This window comes from Triturus cristatus, chromosome 5_1 (genome assembly GCF_964204655.1).
Source record: "Triturus cristatus chromosome 5_1, aTriCri1.1, whole genome shotgun sequence".
In the NCBI taxonomy this organism is placed as follows: domain Eukaryota; kingdom Metazoa; phylum Chordata; class Amphibia; order Caudata; family Salamandridae; genus Triturus; species Triturus cristatus.
Genome location: NC_140587.1, coordinates 24993476 through 25013611, shown reverse-complemented (window position 1 = coordinate 25013611; position 20136 = coordinate 24993476). Strand labels below are relative to the sequence as shown.

General features: G+C 48.0%; 1 protein-coding gene across 1 annotated transcript in view; it reads left to right on the top strand.

Annotated features, from left to right (window-relative positions):
* The first annotated feature begins 1421 nt into the window (after positions 1-1421).
* Positions 1422-20136, top strand: part of LOC146829987 (vomeronasal type-2 receptor 26-like) — a 40991-nt gene continuing 22276 nt past the window's right edge. Inside the window, exon 1 of the mRNA XM_085604010.1 lies at positions 1422-1536. Coding sequence (XP_085460136.1) covers positions 1530-1536 — 7 coding nt within the window. The 5' untranslated portion in view covers positions 1422-1529. The remainder of the gene's footprint in view (positions 1537-20136) is intronic.

Sequence of the window (20136 nt, the reverse complement as noted above, 5' to 3'; positions counted from 1 at the left end):
AGGAGGACAAGACGGCGTTGACCTGCTTGGTCATGGAGAGTGTTGAGTCGAGGATGACCCCCAGGTTGCGTGCGTGGTCGGTGGGTGTCGTGCTACTCCCAGTGTAGTTGGCCACCAGGAGTCATCCCAGGTTGACGGGGTGGAGCCGAGGATGAGGACCTGCGTCTTGTCCGAGTTCAGCTTCAGTCGGGTAGTCTTCATCCATTCGGCGATGGCCTTCATTCCTTCGTGGAGGTTGGCTCTGGTGGTGAGGGGGTCCTTGGTGAGGGAGAGAATCAACTGGGTGTCGCCGGTGTAGGAGATGATGTTAAGGTCGTGCAGTCGGGCGACGTGGGCGAGCTGTGCCATTTAGATGTTGAACAGTGTCGGGCTGAGGGATGATTCCTTCTTAAATCTAGGTCATAATTTACATTGATTTGGTGTAGGGCAGTCCAGTAAGTCACCTAATTGAGCTTCCCGAAAGTGAAAAGGCAAGAAGACATTTGTATTTATGCAATACAGTGCAATCTTGTCCTTTCCCTCTGCACTGAAGCCATTTCAGCAGCCTCGCACCGACACAGGGAACCTCACGCCTTGGTTCAAGTTTGGCTGTGTTGTGGGCAGGATTGTTTTTAAGCAGGAAGGGACTCCTTGCTGCAGAAAAACAATCCTGGTTGTCTTTTTCCTCTTTCTATTGTGCTCTGCAGAATGTAGCACACATGGAAATAGGAATAAACGAGGAGAAATACATTTATTTTCATAATTGCTATTTCCTGTGGAGACGTAATGTTTATGTGTACTACCAGGTTTACATGATCTTGTGAATCTGGGGCAGCGTCAAAATCCATGGGTGTTGCATGGGAAAACCCACCTCATCGGCCATGAAAAGCCCACGGAGGGCAGAGTAAGGCAAATCACCAATTTGCGCTGCCTTGCTGTACTCCATATCTATGAGGCCATTCAAAACACTTTGCGTCACCTCATAGATGCGAGTTTGGAATTTCCCCCACTGGAGCATCACAGAAAGTGTAATGCACAATAAAAGCACACTCTGGAATATGTTTATGTTTTCTTATAATGAGGTATGAAATTATCTTTGACTCATAAAATATGCTTTGTTGCATAAAACCCATTTTAAATATTAGTATATTTACCCAGAAAAATACATTTTTAAAACATATATATCTGAGGTTTCAACTAAACAATACAAAATTAAATGGATAACACTTAATGATCTCCAAATCTTTGTAAAGCATACTCAAATCAATTAAAAAATCATGACATTTAAAAAATGTATTTTACTGTTTTGTGCCTAAGCAGATGAGTCTACATGGATGTAAGTGCTTGTGGTGAAAGAAGCATTGCGGGGTGGGAAGCAGCTGCCACTCAACAAATGTATCCCAGCTTCTTCTTTCTTTGACTTCACTTCACAGACTCCTCGCTCTGTCTGCAGTGAGAGCTGCCTCCCAGGGTACCGCAAAGCTCCAAGAGAAGGGAAGCCAGTCTGCTGCTTCGACTGTGTGCCATGTGCGGATGGAGAGTTTTCCAACATGACCGGTATGCAAAAGATTGATGCCCTAAAGACTCACAGTAAATAGATGTTCAATACTGGGGAAAATAGTTATGTGTCAGAAGATGACTAGTGACTGCAACACAAAACCTCAAAAGGAAATAAAACAGTTAGTATAGTATGTTAAACGTATTGTCTGCCACCGCAATTTATGTTATGTAAACTCACTTAGTTAGAAGGATAATGATATAATCTTTACAAATCATAGTCACATCTAGAAAACAGTACAACATTAAACTACCAAATACAACAGTTGTCATCATTTGTGATGATATGATGCAGAAATAGAGGGGTGGAAAAGGGTTCCCTGGTACTTACTTGAGAATTATTACAGAATATTTAGACACAGACCAAGCAAATACGGTGAACATAAGGGAAGAATCTTCACCCAACATTAAAAAATTAGAGGCCCACTCGAGTTTCTATGTAAACCTACATGCGTCCATACGGCACACGCAAATTTGTAAATGCATCAGTTTTTAGTAATAATGTAGTCTCCGATAGATGTTGCTCCTTCAATCTTGTTCTTTACAAGCACTTTATTGTAAATTCCAAATGGTTCTTCACAGTAGTCAACACATGTTTCATCATGATCACAACTTCATCATGGCTACAGATACCAAACCGATAACAGAAAAGAATTGTCTATTCTCAAACAAGCTCATTTGTGCTAATATGATGTTGAACCTCCATCAGCAGCTTGTGGCATGCTTCTTTACTCAAAACACTCCTGGTGGATTGAGTGTGATGTATAGTGTGGTAGATGTGATGTACTTTACTTGCAGGGTTGATTTGGTAAATGTCAGGATTGTGGGACAATCCTTCACTCAGGGACCCACCATAAATTCCCCAGTGAAAAAACCTTATGCTATACTTGTCTCATCACTTTCAGTAGCCTAACTACAAGATGTGTGAGATGTGCATTTCTCTTTATTCTGACACCCCTTCCTCAAGATTAAACACCGTGGGCATTGCTTATAAACTGATGTCTGAATCAGTGTTTTTAAATGCATTACATACGTGTCTCTGAAGTTAAGCCGACCTGCTCATAGCCAAGTTACCAAGCATTGAGCAAGGGAATGATTTTCTGAGACCTATTCTGGGCCCTAGACTGTGTTAGTGGCCTTTTTGCCAGTGGTAGATATATCTTTACCACTACTAATAATCCACTTTCCGACAACTCTCCTCATCACATGCACTCCATCATCCCCCGGGGGCATAGGCAGGCATCCACTTCAGTACCAGTGATGACCAGAGCAAAGGTGCTAGTATTGGCAGTGCAGATGCAGAGGCTGGCCGTCAAGGAGCTGGAGGTGGTTACCATGCAGGTATGTCTGGGTGCAGGTGGGTGAAACAAGGACAATGTGCCAGAGCACAGGTGCACACACTCACAACACGCACCCTGTTTGGTTGCTGTCCCCGCAAATACACAGTGCTGGACTGTTGCACTATCTACACCTTCTCCCACACCATGAAAGCTCCCCATGTGCCCATGCGTAATGTGTACGCCTCACTCTCCCTCTTGGATCTCTGGAGTTTGTACGTAAAACCGGGTGTAGCAGCTATGATATTCATTACTAAGCACTTTAAGTTCAGTTTTTTTATTTGCGTATCATTCCACACTTCTGCACTTCATGCTGTCTTGGCCATAGCCTGCCACATTCCAACACATCATTTCACAGTGGTACCAGCCCTCTTGTATTAGCAACCTACCACTTTAAAATGCCAAGAAGTGTGTGTGACATTTGTGTATTCTTTTAATATGTACATGAACACATAAATGGTCGTAATTTTGCCATGGTCGAGACGGGCCACTAGACTTCCATTCACACTTTGGCTGGAGTCTGTGTGATGTGGGGACTTGTGGCTTCATCAGCACTTTCCTCTGCTTTTAATTATCCTGGCTTTTTGTCACTGGTATTGTGTGGTGCGCTGGTACTGGGAGGTGCGGCCATTCCCCTGTTTTGCTATTCTCAGTGGCAAATCGCACCTAGGCACTGTGTTCAGTCACTTTTGCCCTCTCTAGCCCCATCCTGTGTTTTGTTCTTTTGGTTTACATATGCAACACCAGCGCTGGTGAGATGGACTCCTGGTGCTTCACAACTATCAATCAGTCAATCATGTGCTTGTTAAGCACGACTACTTACCCGTAAGCGTCTCAAGGTGCTGGGGAGGAGGGGTGGTGTAGGTTCCAGTCCATCAAGGAGGAGGTCTATCGATGTTTTGAGGTTTCTCTCGTGAAGATGGGGAGTGATGTCGTCTTTCTGAGGTGGAGCGGTAGGGCGTTCCAGGCTTTGGCCGCAAGGAAGGAGAAGGAGCGGCCTCCCGATCCGGTCTCCCTGGTGCGGGGGACCACGGCATAGGAAAGCTCGGCTGATCGTAGGGTCCTTTGGTGTGTGTGGAATTCGAGTCGGCTGTTCGGGTATGCTGGTACGGTGTTGTAGAGGGCTTTGTGTGCATGGGTGAGAATATTGAAGGTGATTATAGCCCCGATGGGGAGCCAGTGGAGTATGCGCATGTCCTGGGAGATGTGCCAGTGTCTTGGCAGGTTGAGGACCAGTCTTGCAGTGGCGTCCTGGATGTTTTGTATCTTGCTGGTGAGGTTTTCGTTTATCCCGGCATAGACTGCATTGCCGAAGTCAAGTCTGCTGGTAACGAGGGCATGAGTGACGGTCTTTCTGTGCTTGAAGCGGAACCATTTGAAGGCCTTACGTAGGAGGCAGAGGGTGTAGCAGCAGGAGGATGCGACTGAGTTTATCTGGTGGTCTATTTTGAGTTCGGAGTCCAGGATGATTCTGAGGTTTTGTGCGGAGTCCGTGGGGATGGGCAGGCTTCTGAGGGCGGTGGGGCCACCAGTTGTCGTTACAGGCCTCAGGTGTGGGCCCATTATGAGTACTTCAGTTATATCAGTTTTGAGTTGCAGGCAGCTGTTTTTCATCCATTTGGCAACTGCTTCCATGCCTTCTTGAAAGTTGTGTTTGACTGCGTTGGGTTCGTTGGATAGGGAGAGGATGTGTTGGGTGTCGTCTGCATATGAAACAATGTTGAGTCCATGGGTTCTGTCGATGGGGTTGAGCGGAGCCATGTAGACGCTAAATAGAGTGGGGCTGAGGGAGGATCCCTGGGAGACTCCGCAGGTGGTTGGTGTAGGGTCCGAGAGGAAAGGAGGGAGTCTGACCCGCTGCGTTCTACCGGAGAGGAAAGAGTGGATCCAGTCGAGGGCCTTGTCCCGGATCCATGCTACGAGAAGTCTGCATGTTAGGGTGCGGTGAGAGACTGTGTCGAAGGCCGCTGAGAGATCAAGGAGGATGAGGGCTACTGTTTCTCCTCTGTCTAGGAGGGAACGGATGTCGTCTGTTGAGGCGAGGAGGGCAGTTTCTATATTGTGTTTTTTTCTGAAGCCGGATTGGGAGGAATCGAGAATGCTTTGCTCTTCGGTGAAGGTGACAAGTTGACTGTTGATGGCTTTCTCAATGACTTTAGCTGGGAACGGGAGCAGTTAAATGGGTCTGTAGTTTTTGAGGTCTATGGCTTCCGTCGAGGGCTTCTTCAGGAGGGGGTTGATATTGGCGTGATTCCAGTCGTTGGGGAAGGAGGCGTTCGCTAGGGAGTGGTTGATGGTGTGAAGAAGCATCAGTGCGATGGTGTTGGCAGCTCTGTTGAAGATGTGGTGGGGACAGGGGTCCGTGGTGGTTCCGGAGAGGATTGACTTCATTGTCTTCAGTGTGTCTTCAGTGACGAGGACTGTCCAGCTGTCAGTAGTTGGCTTCAGGGTGTCGGGGTGGCTAGTGAAGGTTCAGTCCATCTCCTAAGGTTGGAAAGCCTGGTCTCATTGATGTGGTTGTGAACGGTCTCGGTGCCCACCCAAGACTCATTCATCGGCGTGCTTTTGCGTTTTGGAAGTCAGGGACGGACTGGCCTTAGTGGGCAATGGGAGTTTTCCCGGTGAGCTGGAAGGATGGGGGCTGGTTTTGGACCTGTGCAGCCCTGTTTGGTACAGGAGGTGGTTTTACTTCAGTGCTATAATATCGGCCCCGGTACCAAAAGCAGAAGAAGTCTTTCCCGCCTTCCACGGCCCCTTTCAATTGCCAGGGCTGGTTTGCATTCCGAGTCCAACCCTGTCATTAGTAATGTAAGGTGAACAAACTATTGTTGTGAAGTAAACCAGTGTATTCTGCGTGTGCTATTGTATTTGTGTTTGGCCAACAATTCCAGTTTAGACATAGCCATATGCAAATAAGTCTTGACCCTGTGCCTCATGAGAACAGTCCAGCCCGAACTGCCAAGCCTGGACCGGAACAAGCATCCTAGGACCGGTTTCACCCCCCTTCAGCCAGGATAGCTTGATTCCAGTAACATAGTGAGCCCAGGGCCCACGTCTGGGCATACCTGGTGCACCTAGGGCGAGAAAGCAAAAGACACACAATTAATGGACGAAATAGAGAACAAATCAAAACATTCACCCCCAGTCAAGAGATCTGGGTTAAATCCATCATTCTTTTGCACACCATGCCAATTCAGTTTAGACCTGGCCATATGCAAATCAGTCTTGACCCTGTGCCTCATGGCTTGGCAGTTCAGGTTGAACTGATCCCATGAGGCACAGGGTCGGATTGATTTGCATATGGCCATGTCTGAACTGGGGTGGCGGAGTGAGCTAAAGAATGATGATGGATTAAACCCAGATCAGTTGACTGGGTGTGAGTGCTTGCAATGTTCAGCACTCCAACCATTATTCTCTTAGGTTTTGCCCGAAGTTGGCAGGGTATGCCCAGACGTGGGTCCCTTGCTCACTTTGCCACAGGATTCAAGATATCCTGGCTGATGAGGGTTATGAACCTGAAACCAACCCCAGGGTGCTTGTTTCCGGTCCAGGGAAGACATGGCTTGCCAGTTTGGGCTGGACCGTTCCCATGAGTCACAGGGTCGGATTGATTTGCATATGGCCATGTCTGAACTGGGGTGGCGGAGTGAGCTAAAGAATGATGATGGATTAAACCCAGATCAGTTGACTGGGTGTGAGTGCTTGCAATGTTCAGCACTCCAACCATTATTCTCTTAGGTTTTGCCCGAAGTTGGCAGGGTATGCCCAGACGTGGGTCCCTTGCTCACTTTGCCACTGGATTCAAGATAGCCTGGCTTATGAGGGTTATGAACACAAAACCGGTCCCAAGATGATTGTTTTCGGTCCAGGGAAGATATGGTTTGGCAGTTCGGGCTGGACTGTTCCCAAGAGGCTCAGGGTCAGACTGATTTGCCTATGGCCATGTCTGAACTGGGGTGACGGAGTGAGCTAAAGAATGATGATGGATTAAACCCAGATCAGTTGACTGAGGGTGAGTGCTTGCAATGTTCAACACTCTGTCCATCATCCCCTTTGGGTTTGCTTTGTGCACCCTAAGTTGGCAGGGTATGCCCAGACGTGGGTCCCTTGCTCACTTTGCCACTGATTCAAGATAGCCTGGCTGCTGAGGGTTATGAACCCGAAAACAGTCCCAGGATGCTTGTTTCCTGTCCAGGGAAGACATGGTTAGGCAGTTCGGGCTGGACTGTTCCCATGAGACACAGGGTCAGACTGATTTGCATAATGCCATGTCTGAACTGCAGTGGCGGAGTGAACTAAAGAATGATGATGGATTAAACCCAGTTCAGTTGAATGGGGGTGAGTGCTTACAATGTTCAACACTCTGTCCATCATCCCCTTTGGGTTTGCTTTGTGCGCCCTAAGTTGGCAGGGTATGCCCAGACGTGGGTCCCTTGCTCACTTTGCCACTGGATTCAAGATAGCCTGGCTGATGAGGGTAATGAACCCGAAACCGGACCCAGGATGCTTGTTTCCGGTCCAGGGAAGACATGGCTTGGCAGTTCAGGCTGGACTGTTCCCATGAGGCACAGGGTCAGACTGATTTGCATATGGCCATGTCTGAACTGGGGTGGCGGAGTGAGTTAAAGAATGATGATGGATTAAACCCAGTTCACTTGACTGGGGGTGAGTGCTTGCAATGTTCAATACTCCGACCATTATCCCCTTTTGTTTTGATTTGTTCGCCCTAAGTTGGCGGAGTATGCCCAGACGTGAGTCCCTTGGTCACTTTGCCACTGGATTCAAGATAGCCTGGCTGTTGAGGGTTATGAACCTGAAACCGATCCCAGGAAGCTTTTTTCCGGTCCAGGGAAGCCATTGCTTGGCAGTTCGGGCTGGACTGTTCCCATGAGGTACAGGGTCAGACTGATTTGCGTATAGCCTTGCCTGAACTGGGGTGGCGGAGTGAGCAAAAGAATGATGATGGACTACACCCAGATCAGTTGACTGGGGGTGAGTGATTGCAATATTCAAAACACTCAGTCCATCATCCCCTTTGATTTTGCTTTGTTCGCCCTAAGTTGGCAGAGTATGCCCAGATGTGGGTCCCTTGCTCACTTTGCCACTATATTCAAGATAGCTTGGCTGATGAGGGTTATGAACCCGAAACCGGTCCCTGGATGCTTGTTTCAGGCACAGGGTCAGACTGATTTGCATATGGCCATGTCTGAACTTTGATGGCGGAGTGAGCTAAAGAATGATGATGGATTAAACCCAGATCAGTTAACTGGGGGTGAGTGCTTGCAATGTTCAACACTCTGTCCATCATCCCCTTTGATTTTGCATGTGTCTGAATAGCACAAACGGGGTGATATTGTGGGCAGCCATTTCTTGTTCCCATTTTGTGATAATCCATTGAGCACCTACATTTGAGGCTCAAACGGGAACTGGAACTTTCACCCTCGTCTGATCTTTTAGAAGCATTAGGTCTCCTGGTCATACGTCATGAGTTTTGGTTTTGCTTCAGGTGACCGTCGTAACTATTCTGGCACTTCACCAGTCCTCTGAGCCGTTTCCATTATCAGGGGATCAGCCCAGGTAGGGTGAAAGGGAATGGTATCAGTCATGGCTCGTTCCAGACACAGTAGGCTCGGTGAGACTCATGCGGTCAGGTAGGGGGTGGTTGGAAGGTTCTTCATTAGTAAGTGCAGGTAGGTATTAACAGCTAGTTATTAAACCACAACGTCTGGTCAAGTATAAATAAACTAATCCTTGCTCAACCCATGGCAATTTTACTGATGAACTGTTTAAAGAATGAATTATCACCAGAACAGTAAACAAGACAAAACACACAATACAAATTCAACACCAATTTATGAAACTAGAGAATATTTTAATCTTCAAAATGACACTAAAACAACACATTTCCAAGGTAGGGAACCTAGGATATCAATTTTTAAAGATTAAATGTAAAAATGTGCATTGTAGCAACTAAAGGAGAACAGCACCAACTGTTGCTATTGGGTCATGCAGGACCCTAATTAAAGATAAACTTTCAGGCCAAACTCGATGGAGCGCGGATCGAATATCATGAGCATTAGGGCCCGGTCAAGTTTTTACCTTCTGACATTGCCATTTTTATGTAGCTTTTTATCTTGATGCCACACAATAGGCTTCAGCAAGCCATTATTCAATACAGCAGAGGTGGCCTGCTGTATTGAACAATATGAAATCCATCCACCATAGAGCACCCCCTGACTCATTCCCCTACCGACTCTTCAACCTTAAAAGTGACAAGATAAGTCAACGGCTGAACAGAATCCTCAATCCTTTCATCACCACAGTCACCTTTACTGATGCATGGAAACATGCAAAGGTCAGATACCTTCTCAAGACACCTTTGGCAAACCCCACGATCTCCAAAAGTACAGCTCCATCTTACTTCTCCCGTTTTTCAGGTACAGCCCTGGAGAAGGCCATCAACCTCCAACTCACTGAACACCTGAAGAGAAACAACCTACTTCACTTCTCCCAATTGTGTTTCAGAGCCAGCCACAGCACTGAGACAGCCCTGATGACTGCAACTGATGACATCTGCACACTACTCGAAAGAGAAGAATCAGCTGTCCTGATATTTTTCAGCAGCCTTCAACACCCTCTCTCACCACACACTCATCAGCTGACTACACCAGATCAAAATCAAAGACAACACGCTCAGATGGATGGCATCGCTCCTCACGGAGCACACTCAGAGCATCCACCTACTTCCCTTCACCTCACAGTCCATATGCGGTGTCCCTCAATGTTCATTCCTCATCCTTACCCACTTCAACATCTCCATGACACTGTTAACAGACATAATTAGAGCCCACAACATCATCTCCTATGCCGACAACACCAAGCTTGTCCTCTCACTCTCAGTAGACCCACCACGACGAAAGATAACTTCCATGACTGCATGAGGGGCATCTCAGCCTGGATGAAGGACAACTGGCTGAAGCTCGACAAGACTAAAGTGCATATCTTTGGCAGAAACACTGCTCTCTGGAACAACTCCTGCTGGCTGAAATACCTTGCCTTCAACCTTGCATCATCCTAGACAGTGGAGTCTCCATGAAATGATAGATCAAAGCTGTCTTCTCAGCCTGCTTCTTCACACTCTGCATGCTCTGCAGAATCTTTAAGTTGCTGCTCATCCACACCAGAAAAACAGTGATGAAGGCCCTCAACACCTAGCTCGCCAGACTAAGAAAATGAAGTCTATGCAGGAACCGCCAACAACTCATGAGAAGGCTCCAGTCGATCCAGAAGATGGCAGCCAGATTGATTCTGAACCTGCATAAAAGGACCCACATCACTCAGCACCTGAGAGACCTCCACTGGCTTCCTGTCAAGAAGAAATGCCATTTAAAGCTCCTGACACACGCCTATAAAGCCCTCCATGATCAGGGAACTGCATATGTTCACCACTTTCATCTACCATCCAGAAAAACTCTGCTTTGTCCGACTTTCCCTCATCCAGACACCACACATCCGTGGCTGCCACACCAGAGGACTTTCCTACTCCCACCTCATGGCCAAAGTCTGGAATGCTCTCCCCTCTACCGCCGAACAGCACCATCTCTGACAGACTTCAGGAAGAGACTCAAGACCTGACTCTTTGACTGAATTCCCACAGCAAAGTGCCTGGAAACCCTTGTGGGTGATAAGTCATGCTTTACAAAAACTGATTGATTGATTCATTCATTCATTGATTAATTGATTCTTCTTGGTCCTTGTGAGCTGTCTGGGCTGGCTCCCGTACCCCTGTGCTCTCTCTCTGGTTTCTGAAAGCTTAGCCCACTGTTCCCGGGTCCAAGTTTCCAACATCTCCCTGATCTGCAGTCTGTCACCTAGCAGTCAGGGAGGCCCAGCATCTGTGCATGGGCCTTACTTTTCACCACTGACCAGTCAGAAGGTTCAAGATCATTTCCCAGTAGACATTGTATTGGGGGGCAGGAGACGCAACTATCATTTGATGGTGCTTTTTTGTGCAAGGAGTCTTTTTTAATTTTCGACTGAAAGGAACTGCTCTAGAGTCTCCAACTTTCTGTTCCTGTCTAGCCTGCTCCTCCCAGTGCTTTGTCTATCTCTAGGCACTTTTCATTTGGATTTGGAGCTTGGAGGATTACTCTTGATGTCTGCTGCATATCCCATAGGATTTAAGGACTTTGAATTTGAGATTTCACAAGTAAGATGAAAAAAGCAATGTTGTTTGTTTAAATGGGGCTATGCACCTGGATGTATGTGTACTTTTAATCAATTTTTGAAATTTATTGTGGTGGGAGGCATGCTTTTCAGTAGGGACCTGGAGATTTTTTTACATTTCATTTCTCTTCTTTTTGTAAATATTTTTTTTTCGCAGTTTACTTCATTTCTGACATGTTTTTTAAGACTTTAAATTTTTTGATTGAATTCACTATGTGACCAATTGGCCATCTCGCCAGCAGACCCAGTGGTAGTCATGGGTGCATGAAACAGCAGTTTCTATGGTGTTTACAGCATTTAAGTCAAGGATGGATTTGGATTTAAATACCATATTTGCTTTTTTGTGATAGTTCTTTTTTTTTCTTGGAAACAGTGTATAGGATTCGCGAGTGGGTGGGGTAATGGCTTTGAAGATTGTTTGTTTTAAACATTTTTTTTAGATCAATAATTTTCGTTTTTGGCTTTGCTGAATTAATCATGCTTTCGCTGTTTTCCAGTACCTCCTTTGTCTGGCCAGTGTGTGTGTTTGGGTGTTTGCCATGGGCCAACATTTGCCTTTGCTCCAGAGGCCATGTGCAGTCAGTGCACTGTCTTGGCCTAAGTCTGCATGTGCTGCTTGGTTGTTTTACAGGCCTCCTGCCTCTTGTTGTTGTGCCTTGTGCGTGACCATGTGGCAAATGGCTATTTGTGTAGATAGCCAGTGTACTTTTGCCATAGGCCTGCATGTGTTCTTTGTTCTTGGCTGTAAATATCAAAAAGAGAGAGAGGAAACTAAGTTGAGCTAGTTAATTTCCTCATTTAGACATGTGTAATCAAAAAGAACTGGCTCATAGTTAAAGCCTGAAGTTTGTGTTTGGGAAGCCAATAGGTTTCTTGAGAAAACCCTCACCCACCAACCTAGTTTTTAGGGAGAGGACGGAGAGGAAAAGGCAGGAGAAGAGGCAGACAACATGTACACTAGGGAGAGGAAGAAAGACCAGTAGGGGCAAACACCAGGAGCAAGACGAAGGAGTCCCAACCTGGGCCAAGCAGACAGAGAATATAGATGAAGCTTGTCACAAACAAGACTTAGTATTCAATCTGTCCTCTACAACCCTTACTCTCGTGGGAGAGAGAGTCCTTAATAAAGGACTCAGTTTTGTACCAACGGCAGGCCTTGACAAATTTAAGCTCCACTGTGAACTGGCTGAGTTTTTCAAGAAACTCAAACTAAAAGCATTCTTCGAAAATCAGACACCTTGCAACAGTTCGGAGACCCTAAGTAATACAGGTTTAAAATTGAAAGGACCTTTTGTCCCCCACCTACCTCAACACCAGTTGAACTCATCGCCCTTGAACAGGTGGTCTTCAACGAGATAGAGGGCACAGAAGAAAAAGACACTTTCCACAACCTGAACAAAGAGGAATTGAATGCACTAAAAAACTTATGAAACACTGACACAATTACCATCAAGCCAGCAGATAAGGGTGGAGGTACAGTCATACAGAACAAAGACGATTATACAGTGGAATGCAAATGCCTACTTAATGATAGAAGGAACTACAAAAGACTTAAAGGAGACCCGACCGAGACACTGAAAAAGAAGATCCACAATTTAGTGGAAGAAGGAGAAACATTGAACTACATCTCTAAACAGGAAGAAGAGTTTCTTTGCACAAAAAAGCAAAAGTACAATACTTCTACACAACACCTAAAATTCATAAAAACAAAAGACATCTGAAAGGCCGGCTGATCATGCCTGGCATAGGCTCCCTGCCAGAACCATTGTAACGCTTCTGTGACTTCTTTCTAAACCCTTTGGTACAAAATCATCTACTTACTTAAAGGACTCTAAGCATCTACTATTCAATCTCCCTAAAGACATACCTTTTGGCCCAGTAAACAAACACACTGGTTGGGTTAGATATAGAAGGCTTATACACAAGTCTCCCCCAAGATGTAACCCTAATGGTGATAAATAAAACCTTGGATGACACAACCCCAAGAGAATTGGTGATGAAATATGCATTCCTGGCCCTTAAAGACAATTATTTTGAGTTTGAAGGTGATTCTTTTCCTGCAAACCAACGGGACATCCATGGGCAGCACTTTTGCCCCTAGTATGGCAGGAATCTACGTGTATACCTTTGAGAAAACCAACATTGCAGATAACAACAACCCCTTTAAAAACACAGATTAGGCGTGGCTTCCGCACAAATGGATTGAGACCTGCTTTGTCGAGTCTCCGTACCACTGTGCCCTGTACTCGCTGATAATCCCGGTTGTTGGGCCTACTTGCTGGGGCAGACAGCCTGACTTAATGTGGTGTTGCTGCGGAGGTAGCCATTTCAGCAGTGGGCTGCATCGTGGGTCCTGCAGGCCCAGGCTCTCCGATCCACTGTCCCGCAACTCCCTTCGTCAGCCATCTTGGAGGGCTGCGGTGGCGGAGGCCGACTGGGTGATCGCTGGCCCTGCCCTTGTGTACCGAGAGGGACTGATCTCTGCGGGGGGAGGCCTGATACTGCAGCCTGACTGGCCTGTGCCCTGGAACGCTGATTGGGGTGCCTCCGATCCGCATTGCCCGACGAGGTGCTAGACAATCTTCCTCCCTTCCTGGACGCCCCAGCTCTGCCTGTGAACCCATTGCCTACCTGCCTGCTGCCCCCGGATGTCAGGTATTGGGGAAGCGGTGTGCGCACTTGTCGGCAGCCGGGGGGTCCCACTTGATATGGCCTCCTAACCCAGCGCCCTCGCTTGGTTTGCAGCCTGCGGTGCTCCATCCTCTGCCCTTGTGCCAGTGCCTGTACTGCCAAACAAAGGGCCAGAGATCCACTGCGAGTGAGAGCCCCCACCACAAGTGCTTGCTCTGCCAGGCCTGCTCTTGGTTATACCTTCACCCTACCTTGATTGAGGGACTGCCTGGTGGTGCCCTTGATGCATCTGGACCTACCGAGGAGTTGCAGTGGGTGAGGCCCTCCCACTCTGTCTAGGAGGGGCCTGGAGAAGACCCAGAGACTGCCCTAGCTCCTTAGCCCCACTGCATCCTCTCCTTTACTTTACTGTGGTGCTTGGCTCTTGACTGGGGCCCCCCTGGTGTATCCGGACCTTCGCCGCTGCCTTTGGGGGGGGTCCCATCTTCTGGGGGGTGCGGCAAACCTCCTTCAATATTGACCTGGCAGCTACCTCTTGCCTATGAGCGGCCGGCCTTTTGTGACTTCCCTCCTGGTTCTTGGCCCCCTCGGTGCCCGCTCTTCCTTCAATGTGGAGGACCCTTAGATAGCAGTGCGCGGTGTAGGTCTTCTGCCCTGTTTCAAACTGCTGCCACCCTCCCCGTGACCCCTCTCCAGTCTCCCTATTGCTCCTTCTCTGCTGCCGGGTCCTTGGCCCACCCTGACACTGCTACTATGCCTCCCAAGCACAGGGCTACTAAAGACACGGACTCCGTGGCCACCTGCGAGAATCCAGTTACTTTCCTCTGGTCCAAGATGAATTTGCATCCACAGAAAGGGATGTATGACGTAACAACGCGAGTCATTACAACACGTGCAGTTACATCGCAGTCGTTACAATGAACGCATGTAACCACGCGATGCCATTACAGCGCAAGTCTTTACATCGACTTGCGCTAGATGGCGTGCTAACATTAGAAAAGCGTAATTTACTATTCCAACTCCAGTCCACTTAACAGTAGGGAAGGTGTTGGGATAGTAAACTACACTATTTGTAATGTTAGCACGCCATCTAGCGCAAGTAAATGTAAAGACTTGCGTTGTAATGGCATCGCATGGTTACATGCGTTCGTTGTAACGACCGCGATGTAACAGCATCGCGTTATACTGAATGAGATGTAAACGATGTTTACCACAGAAAGCCTCCCTGCCACCCTCTGGGTTGCCCGCCACAGATGCACCGGTCACTCAGGCCTTTATGTCATCCTTCCTACAGGAAATTAAGATGAGATTGGCTCCCTCCGTCAAGACTTCAAGGCTGGGCTCCAAGACATCTGCAGAGAGATTACAGAGATAGGTGACAGAGTTGATGGTTTTGAACGCATGATGGATACCAGGTCGGAAGATTTTGAAACTCTCTGGAAGAAGGTGGCTGAACTTGAGGACCAATATATTACTCTACAACTGAAGCAGGAGGATTTGGAAAACCGCAGTTGGCGGAAAACCTGCACATCAGGGGGGTTCCCATGGGGACGGAGGGGATGGATAACCTGATGTACACAGAGGACCTCTTGCATGCCATCTGGGAGAATGAGGGTGACTCTCCACCTATGCTTGACCAAACATTATCACAAGAGTGCCTTTCTTTGCTGACAAGGAAGCCATACTCACAAAAGTGCAGGGGATCAAGTCGGTTTCCTACAATGGTCTGTCAATACAAATTTTCCAAGATCTGGCACCATCTACACTCTGTCGGAGGAAGGAATTCATACCTGTAATGGACAAATTGAAAGACCTTGAAGTTAAATATCAGTGGGACCACCCCTTTGCCATGATGTTCACTTGGGAGGGAAGAAGGCGTGTTCTTCTGTCCCTGCGTGAGGCGCAGTGGCTTCTTCATCTTCCTATGGACCCTGATGATGACGAACTCTCATCTTCTCGAGCGCGACGGTCTGGCGCTCTTTGTCCGGAATGGTCCACTGTTCCTCCACCCAGTTCTAGACGCCGATCGCAGGGCCTCGAATCATCGCAAACTAAACAGGACATCATCAGCCACATTCGCTCTCTGAGTTGCTCACCACCTCTTCTGGTCTCACCACCTCTAAATGCATGACTTTTTGCCGCATGGCCTCATTGGTGATCTACACCTGCCGGTTTTTGTAACTACGGCCCGGTGACCTGATTGAACTTTGCTTGGTTTTCTACTTAGCGGGGCGCAGATGGTGGAGATCTTCAATGTCCTATGTGTCAGCCACCCCCCAACTTTGGAGTCCTACGGGAGAGTGACTCCTCTGGAATAGCCCACCTGCAGGATCCCGGGCTGTCCCAGTTAGACTCTGTACTTACCTGGCCCAGTTGGCCGTTTGTTTCTTTGTTCTCTCTATTCTTTCCCTCGCTCCCTCCCTTTCTTCTTGTGCACCATCTTTCCTTGGATTTGTCTGTGATGGGAGCTGTGCTGTTGCAATCCTCTGGGGGTGTGATATGGGATTTCTCTAGGACTTATGGGCCCAGTAGAGTATCTGCCTATGTCTTTCTCTCCTTCTCTGTGCTACTTTCCTTGACTGTTTGCCCTTTCTCCATAGATGCGCGATCTTGGGTGGCTGCCCTCTCCCAATTCTTGGGGGATGATTTTCTGGGGGTTGCTGGGGCATGCCTTGCCGGTGGTGGGGACTGGGCTGTTCTTCGTATCCGTTCAATGCGTTGGCTGGTGGATGAGGGGCTCCGGGGAGTCGTAAGCCCCGGGCGAGTGGAAGCAGTGCGAGGTATTCCCCTTTTTGTATCATGATGACCTCTGTTAAATTCCTCTCTCTTAATGTGAAGGGGCTGAACTCCCCTAACAAGCTTCGCCAGATATCTGCTCCAACATGATCCTGACATGGTTTTCCTTCAGGACACCCACCTGCTCTCCACTGACACCCGCCTTATGTCTCACCCCAAGTACGGCATTCAATATTGGGCATGCTCTCCTTCCAAGACGAGCGGAGTGGCCATTCTTTTTAAGGCAGGCTGGTTTGAAGCGACCCCCAAGTGTACAGCTGATGACGGGGGAGATGTCTCAAAGTCCACATGGTCTGGGGTCGGGGTTCTTGCACTTTTGTTAACATATATGCACCTAACCAGAATCAGGATGTATTTCTTCGTTTGCACCTGGGTACCCTCCACCGCTCTCTCTCTACCCCTGTCGTCCTTGGAGGCGATTTTAATTTGGCTGGAACCCTCACTGGGATCGTACTGCACAGGCGCATCATGCTGCTGGGGCGATGTCAGCGACACTGCGGGATGCCATCACCAACTTTGGTCTAGTCGACGCTAGGAGACACTTACACCCAGACTCTCGTGATTACTCCTTTTTCTCTCACGTGCATCGCTCATACTCACGCATTGACTACTTCTTTCTCTTGATCCCCTTGATCCATATACTATGCAGCGTGGATATCTCTGACATATCTATCTCGGGTCATCCGCACGTCTTGCTTGCACTCCAACCTCCTGATGCTGGTAGAGAACCTCTCCCTCGGTCGAGACTGCCCCCCGAGGCCTTCCGAGATCCTGTGGATGTGGCAGACATCCGCAAGGAGAATGAGGCCTTCTTTATCACCAATTCCCTCTCTGATACCCCTGAAGACGTCCGTTGGGACGCCTTCAAATCCACGATTCGGGGAGTCATCACATCGATCTCCATCGCCCAGTCTAGCTTTAGAATGTAAGGACAATCTCCATACATCCCTTTGCAACAAGCAGCTCCTCGCTAATCTTCGTGGTCAGCTACGCTTACACCGCACCAATAAGGCGGAGTGACTATTAGTCAATCTCAAAAAAAATTCTACATGGGTGGGGATATGGTTGGGGCATGCCTTGCACGGTGCCTTTGGGCACAGACTGCCTGATCCCACATCGCTAGGCTTCAACGACCGGATGGTTCTCGGGCCATCTCAGAGGTGGATAAGAGTCTCGCACTGGAAGCCTTCTATAGGAATCTCTACTTGTATGCTCCCTGTTTTTCAGACTTTGTCAAGGCTTTCTTCGATTAATGCCCTTGGAATCCAATTGATCCCTATTTCATGAAGCTGCTTGATGATCCTATTTCCCATGAGGAAATTGCTAAAGCGTTAAAGCAGCTCCCGATGGGCAAAACTCCAGGCCCTGATGGCCTGCCGCTTGCTTTCTATCACATTTTCTATCCGAAACTACAGGACCATATGCTCCACCTCTTCAATAGCTTCACTGATCTCTCGGGCCTCTCCTCTATGATGAATGAGGTAGAAATAGTGCTTATCTCCAACTCTGGGAAGGACCTGACCCTGCCCACTTCCTTTCGCCCTATAGCCTTGTTAAACACGGATGCTAAGATATTTACAAAAATCCTGGAGAATCGATTGGAACCACATCTTCCGGTTCACATTGACCCTGATCAAGTAGGGTTTATCCGCCTCCCTCTTCCCTGATGATCTTCTCCTGTCCCTGTCCTCCCCATCGACTTCCCTTACTGCAGTGATGACACTCCTGGATTCCTTTGAAGCTACTTCCGGTTATCGGATCAACTGTACAAAATCCCATGCTCTTAATCTTACGCTTTCGGCCCTGGAGGTCCAGGGACTGCTGGACCTGATCCTACTACAGTGGACCGATGTTTCGATTCACTATCTGGGCCTTCATCTGACCCCCTCACTTGCGTCTTGGACCTTGGCTAATTGGCCCAGATATCAGAAGTCTATACGGGAGGAAATGCATAGATGGGAAGGCCGCCCTCTGGCATGTGTAGGACGACTTAACGCTATCAAAATGTCACTCCTTCCTAAAATTCTCTATCTTTTCCAATCTCTCCACATCCCCGTACCACGAGCAGACATCGTGGCCCCTGTTTCTCCTAGCCTTACAACCTCAGGCTTTTGATGCATGGACTGTGGAGGGTCGACGAGTCATGCAGGACTTCTTCCAGGACACCGCCCTCCATACTTTTGAACAGTGGAAACAAACCTTTCACCTCTCGGAAAGCGCACACATGCAATACTATCAGTTGAGGCACTGGCTCAGCTCCCTGACATATGTTCAGAAAGTAACTCGACAGCTTACTCCCTTTGAATACTTGGTCTGTCAGTTTGCGGGGTCACGGTGCTTGATTTCCAAAACGTTCTTGGTCCTGCAGCACGCTCAGCAACTCCCACCTCATAGTTATCAAACACGTTGTACTTCCGACCTGGTCCTTGACATCTCCCGGGAGGAGTGGGCCGACTGTGGAGGGACATTCCTAAGGTTTACCGCAGTATACCTTTGATGAAGGTGTCAGGGTGGTAGATGGGATGTCTTGCACATCTGGTGGTCCTGCCCTGGTCTCACGTTGTTTTGGAAGGAGGTTCTCAGTCACATATAAAGGGGTGGTTGGTTTCCTGGTCCCATCTACCCTGTCATCAGCGATCTTGGGCATTCAACCTGTCACACTGAAAGCCATGACTAACGTTGAATGGCATTTGATCCTTCATTTGCTGGGGATGGCAAGACAATCCATTGCCCCCTGTTGGAAAAAACCCCATCCTCCTCCCATTGCCGCGTGGTTCCTTCGGCTGTGGGATGTCCTGCCCTTAGAACTACTCACGGCGCGGCTTAATCACATCGACAAACAATTTGAGCGCATTTGGCGGCCACTTATATGCCATCTCACCAAGACCGAGCATTCTCGCCTCATGCCCCCTCGGCTGCATGCCCTGCAGCTGTTTGAAGTTTTCCTGGAGCCCTACTCTCGGGGTCTGAAACCAGAATCCCCAGAATGACTCACTTGAACTAGCAGGCAGGTATTTCTGCCCCAGAGTGTACTGGCCCCCATCCTGGGCCTCGACCCCCCAAAGCACATCCAACTCCGACTGTCCCCACTTCGGAGGGGCAAATTCCCTTGCTAGCCAACCCCTTTTCTCTCTGTTCCTCCATTTCTTCTGATTTCCTTTTCTTTCTTTCCCCTGTTGTATGTTTTTGCTTTTTTTCAATATGGTAGAGGCTGTTTAATGGTGTTGCAGCACGAGGTCTCTCCTCTTCGTGAGGTGAGGGTTTCATACTGTATCTGTATCTATGATGCTACCCCACTCTTCCACTGAAAGCCCATACTATGGACTGGCTTTTGTTTTTTTGTTCCTCCCCTATGCTTTTCCTAGACTTAGGACCTTCGGCCCCGTTGTTTGTGATCTGGAAGGGTCCTATGTTTTACATCGCACTTGTTCCACTATACTATATGTGGGTGGGGGGTTGCTTTGATGGGCTACTTCCACTTTGATGTCTTGTTTTATCAGTCTTGCCTATGTTGCCTATCCATTGGTGTTCTTACTGCAATATGTGCCTCTTATATGCTTTTTTTCAATACACAGATGTTAAAAAAAAATGATGGTGATGTTTCATCAAC